Source organism: Lolium perenne, chromosome 3 (assembly GCF_019359855.2).
Source record: "Lolium perenne isolate Kyuss_39 chromosome 3, Kyuss_2.0, whole genome shotgun sequence".
Lineage (NCBI taxonomy): Eukaryota > Viridiplantae > Streptophyta > Magnoliopsida > Poales > Poaceae > Lolium > Lolium perenne.
The window spans coordinates 227,679,872-227,686,147 of record NC_067246.2 but is presented as its reverse complement, the minus strand read 5'-3'; the positions used below and the strand labels follow the sequence as shown (position 1 = coordinate 227,686,147).

The following is a 6,276-nucleotide window of genomic DNA, read 5'->3' as shown; positions in this document are numbered from 1 at the left end:
ATAGTAGATCAACCCTAGGAACACGAAATCAATGGACCAAAGACCACTCAAAACTCATCAAAATTGCAGATCCGACCAAAGGAAATTTAGGTCTCTTTTTTGGAGAATTTTTTGGAAAAAAATTTAGAGCTGAAATTGGGTGGGTGGAGGGTCAATTACGTGGTAACCTAAAGCTGCTGATACCATATGATGAGGCCTAAGGCCTTGGGGATGCCCAAATCTCACAGATTGACCCAAAATCCAAAGGGGAAGAAGGAGGGGAGAAGAACAAGATGAACACAAAGAACAAACACACACACACAAACCCAATACAACAAACCAATTATACTCCCTTGGTTGGTTAGACCAAGCCAATAGAATCAATTCTTGGAGAGACCCTTAGTTAGAATCCAAGAAGAGAAAGATTGGGTGAGGAGACCCACTCTATAACTTGGATGAGAGAGGGATTGCCCTAGAATCATCCATGAAGAGAGTAGGATTCCACAAGAGTGCCTTGATACAAAGGCCTATGGTTCTAGGGAGACAAAGCTCAAGTCTAATCTCAAATCATTGTCTGACTCTAATCTAGGTGGGGAATGAGATACATATAGCCCAGATTCGGAGCAGGGGTGAGACTTAGTCATTTGCACGAAATAAACATAGCCATATGATGATAATAGATGGTTCAGATGAAGTTGACTTGGGCGGGGCCGATAGTGCCGGCGTGCTCTGGGTGGCAGTGCCGGCCCTGGTTGCTTCTGGCGAGTCCGGCGGCAGTGCCGGGGTGCTGAGGCCGGCAGTGCCGGGAAGCTTCGGTCGGCAGTGTCGGGGTGCGTCCACCGGCAGTGCCGGCCTGTTGAGAGCGGTAGTGTCGGCCTTGTGTTGTGGCCGCCGGCTGAAGCTCTTCTCCTTCTTCCTTCTCTTCTTCTCCCTTGGTCTTCCCTTCTTCTTCCTTGAGCAAAGAGGCTTCTTTCCCTTCGGATCCTTGACGAGATTGGTACGTAATGACTCATAGGATATCGGTATGAGGTAGCAATCCGTCCAAGGTTATGTCGAGTTCAAGTGTAGAGAGGAGTGAGTTCACCTTGTCATGTATAGCTTTCACTTGGGCTCGAGTCATCGGTTCACTTGGGGGATAAGTTGGCCATGGTGTAGTGTTCGTCCTTGAGCGGGGCTACATCAGCAACAAAGATCACATTTTTTAGTTATGAAATCTTTGTTAGAAATTAGCTTGGATGTTATGTGTTCAGTCTCTTGATGGTGTAGTTGGTGCCCTCCAGAATTAAGTTTAGCTGCAATTACCATCAGATTTATATGAATGGAACTAATGATAAATGCTCATGACTCTCGGAGTCTTGCCACGATAATTTCAATTGAAGGTAGTTCTCTACATTATTTAGATGAACATGGTTTTTCTGGGATCATTCAAAACTTTGAGTTTAAAAAGCTCTGATGTTGCCTTTCCATACCTGCTCAAGCTTATTATCTATTTGTGTGTTTGTTGATTAGGGTATTTTAGTTTGTGAAGAAGGACAAGCGCTTTCAACTCCACAAGTTTATGTGGAGCTTCCATCAAGTTAGAGACGGTTAGCTCCTACTCTCAGATCACCTTTTTTTTTCGAAATGGGGCAAAGCCCAGCCTCTGCATCAATATGATGCACACAACTTTCTTTATTAAAATATCTCCAAAGTACATCAATTCAAAATCTTACATCACGGATCAGAGAGGATCGATACATGCACCAACCAACGAAAAATGGAGAACAACATATTATTATCCATTTTGTAGCCTACTAGTGTGTCGCCACCCAGTAGCCAGGAAAAAGAAGTCCTGGCATGAGGTGCTGTCCTGGATTAGCTCGTCGGCGGCCATTCCGGCCGATGGGGTTTTGTTCGTCGATTGGTAGAATACAACCGTCTGAGCTTCCCCAAAGGCGGCCCGTAAGGGCATCTCCTCGCCGATCATGCTTATGGCTTGGTGGCTATCGAAGCGGCGCAATGCTATCATTTTCAATGGCGCGCGAACCGACCTTCACGGTTTGCTTGAAACGATAAAGGCGGATGCCAAATCATGGGCGATAGCGGGGGGCTTCGGGGCTTGCGGCACTGCTCCCCACTGTGTAGCGTGTAGTGTGTCACGTTGTACTCGGGTGTGGCCTCTTTAAGATTGTATTAAACTCTCTCTATCAATGCATCGAAACGCAAACTTTTGTGTTTTCTCAAAAAAAAAGTTAGAGATGGTTAGCCAACTATAATATGAATAGCAAAATTTTAATTTTCTCCCAATTCAAGTTTAAATCTTTTTTATAACTAAATTGGATATGTTCTTAAGTAAATCTTTGCTTCTTGAATAAATCAAAAGGAACTAACTCGATACAGAACCCAACCCATAATGCACATGGTGTTGTATTCAGGCAATTAATAGAGCAGATATATAGGTCCATCTTGTGTGCTCCAACACCAATTATAGCATAATTGCCTGTCGGCAGGAGAGCGAAGTCATCCTGGTGTCGCTCTGATCACTCGTTTTCTCCAGATCAGGATTGGCACTACAATGTCATCCAAGTCGTCCAGATCATTTCATCGCTGTCTCTAGCATTTGCCACCACACCTTAATGGCACGGGGCCTGCAGGCAGAACACAAGCACATTTGATCGTATGTACATATATACAGGATACATGCATGCTCTTGACTCTGCACATATTTGAGAGATAGAGAAAGGAGTGTATCCTTCTACTTATGTTTCCATAACACCGGGCTCGAGAGGGTTTTACAAAGGAGATGAAGGCCTTCATAAGTAATGACATCCCTTGCCAACATTTTCAGAACAGTCATCTAAAAATATATTTTTAGAACAGAAAACCCGAAAACCCTGTTTTCTCATTATATGCAAGTCAAAATCAAAAGGAGATGAAAAGTACTCATTTGAATCTGGGTTTGTTGGTCTCGTTCTTTAACACTATACATTTATTTCAAGTATTCACAATAAAGGATAATATATATGGATATGATGAACTTCTGTACTACCTCTCTTCCAAAAAGTAAGGCATATATTTTAGTCAAAAGTCAAAGCATATTAAGTTTGACTAAATATAGACACAAAATATGAACATTTAAAATATTGACCAAGTACACTATGAAAGTTCATTTTATGGTGGATCTATAGATGTAGATTAGGTGTTGTAAAACTGCCAATATTTACCTCGAAGGGTTTTCACCCCACTTATACATAAACCGACAACCAAACAAATACAAAGTAGTGATAAAAAACTCTTACAAACCAAATAAAAAAAGGAAAAAAGAAATATAGGATACGCCAAACACTCCAAGATACAAGCAACTAAAGTTGAGACCCTGCCTGCTTGTAAAACTAGCGGACAGTGACGGTGCTTGCACCCCACTAAAGTTGTCTAAAAAAAATGTACATTGTCATGAAGCCTCTCTCCACATGCCTGACCTACCTGATAGTGTTCCCACAGGTTTGGCTTGTCTCTATCCCTTCCGATCTGTCAATGGCAGTTCCATCTCTCGATTAAATCAATCAAGTAAGTTCGGATAACACTTGTATTGGGCTAGTGTTTCCCCAAGGCTGGCTGGCTATTCAGCCATCTTGTATCTCAGGTTCTTTGTACCCTTTTCTCCATGCACATGGAGGTTACTGGCATGACCCAATCTTTTTAGAATAAGGCTTATTAGATTAATTTTTTCATCTTGATCTACTCAATCCATGCATTCATTCATCACTCTAGGTCATGTAATGTTTAGATTTTCTGGGGGATCAATTCCCACCTGATAGTGTTCGCGATAGGCACAATTGCAGTCTACAGATCCCAAGATGACAACACCTTGAGCTGAAAAGGACAGTACACCTTAATTATATGAAGGGATAGTTACCAAGATGTATATCGGGACATACTTTTGACATTCCCAAGGGTATATTCCAGAATAAAGCGTCCTCGTTTTACATATTTTTTGTTTAACTAAAAATTACTCAAAATATATAAAGATTGTTGATATAAAATTAGTATCATTAGAAAATGTTTTTCAATACGAATCTAGCGATACTTATTACATATGCTAATATAATCAAGATTTGGTTGCTCAATTTATTGGGTCGAAGTTTATTTTAGAATGCGCGTGGCTTATTCATGGAAACGGAGACCGTATATATATGTCGGCAATTGGCAAACTTTTTTTTTGAGAGAACGGGTGTGCTTTGTTAATCAATCAGAAATAGTGTCATTACAAATTTCCACCTGGATGTGAACACATGATCCGTGGAAAATTTTACCAGAACTAGCAAAACAAGGAAACCTGAACAGAGGTTAATAATGGGCATGCAATGCCGCGGTCCAGGCCCGAAATGACATCCTGTCACATTGGAACTGGAACAGGATGGTGCAAATGTTCCGGGGCCCTCGATCACCTCGCGAACACCAACCACTCGCTGTCTTTGCCTCTTCCCGCTTGGCGCGAATCCACATCCTACACTCGCAAGCGCGGCACTCAAAGGCTCAAAGCATCTCCTGATCCTTTCCCTCCCCTGACGACCAGTCGCTGCTCGCTACCTAATCTCCTTCTCACCGACGCCGGCGCGCGCGCACACATGGACGCGAGCCAAGGCGTCCTCCTGTCCAGCGCCCTGGCCGGCGCCAAGGCGTCGTGGCCGGAGCTGCTCGGCTCCGCGCACTGGGACGGCCTCCTCGACCCGCTCGACCACACGCTCCGCCGCCTCGTGCTCCTCTGCGGCGACCTCTGCCAGGTCACCTACGACTCCTTCAACTCCGACTCCCACTCCAAGTACTGCGGCACCTGCCGCTTCTCCAGGGCCACGCTCCTCGCCCGCACGCAGTTCCCGGCCGCGGCCGACGTCTCCGTGGCCGCCAACCTCTACGCCACCGCGGCCACCTCCCTCCCCGCGGGGTTCATGGTGCACTCGCTCTCCCGCGAGGCGTGGAGCAAGGAGTCCAACTGGATCGGCTACGTCGCCGTCTCCAGCGACGCCGCCGCGGCCGCCACGGGCCAGCGCGTCATCTACGTCGCGCTGCGGGGCACCATCCGGAACCTGGAGTGGATCGACGTGCTCAAGCCCGACCTGGTCGCCCCCGACGTCATCCTGCCGGCCGACGACCCCGCCCGCGGCCACGCCCGACTCATGAAGGGGTGGTACGTCATATACACCTCCACCGACGAGCGCTCGCCCTTCTCCAAGTACAGCGCGCGCGACCAGCTGCTGGCCGCGGTGCGGGAGCTGGTCGCCAGGTACAAGGGCGAGAGCCTCAGCGTTGTCTGCACCGGCCACAGCCTCGGCGCGTCGCTGGCCACGCTCTGCGCGTTCGACATGGTGGTCAACGGCGTCTCCAAGGTCGGCGACGCGTACATCCCCGTCACGGCCATCGTGTTCGGGAGCCCGCAGGTCGGGAACCCGGAGTTCAAGAAGCGCTTCGACGAGCTGCCCAACCTCAGGGCGCTGCACGTCAGGAACAAGCCCGACCTCATCCCGCTCTACCCGAGCAACCTCCTCGGCTACGCCAACGTCGGCGACCTGCTCTCCGTGAACTCCAAGAAGTCTCCCCACCTCAAGCCCGACACCACCAACGTCGGTGACTACCACAACCTGCAGGGCATCCTGCACACGGTGGCCGGATGGAACGGGGAGGATGGCGAGTTCAAGCTCCAGGTGAGCCGGAGCGTGGCGCTGGTGAACAAGTCGTCGGCCTTCCTCAAGGACGACAACCTCGTGCCGGAGTCGTGGTGGGTGGAGAAGAACAAGGGGATGGTGCTGGGGCCAACTGGTGAGTGGGAGCTCGAGCAGCCCGCGGAGGAGAACTTGCCCGTCCCACCGGTCGTGACCGGGAAGGTCATCGCCGACGATGTCGCTGCCACCACTAGCAGCAAGGAGCCCAAGATACCAGAGGAGGGCAAGAAAAAGACCAAGGGAATCAAGTTTCTACCTGCATGCTTTAAAGGGGTTATTAATTAGTTTGTGAATATGTGTGTGAGTAATCGACCGTATGATTGAATTTGTTCTGCATTTCTGAATAATGGTTTTCGATGGGTTGTTTGTTACAAATGTTGATGCGTGGTGTAATGTAGTAGCCATGCCTAAAGGAGCTGTGAGCGTGTTGTAAGCTTGTATCTGAGAGAGCTTACCGATGATTATGTTAGGGTGATGAAATAATACTTCCACCTCAGCTACCGGTTGGAAAAGTACACGTGACTCAGCTAGGGACCTAAACGGATCGGACTGAATATTAATATTTTTATATTCTTTACTATACTATTTTAGGCGAATT

At 47.5% G+C, this 6,276-nt stretch overlaps 1 protein-coding gene across 1 annotated transcript; it reads left to right on the top strand.

Annotated features, from left to right (window-relative positions):
* The first annotated feature begins 4,468 nt into the window (after positions 1 to 4,468).
* On the top strand, positions 4,469 to 6,005 carry LOC127343568 (phospholipase A1-II 5). The gene has a single exon (XM_051369708.2). The coding sequence runs from the start codon at positions 4,587 to 4,589 to the stop codon at positions 5,961 to 5,963; it is 1,377 nt and encodes a 458-aa protein (XP_051225668.1). The 5' UTR covers positions 4,469 to 4,586; the 3' UTR covers positions 5,964 to 6,005.
* Positions 6,006 to 6,276: the final 271 nt, after the last annotated feature.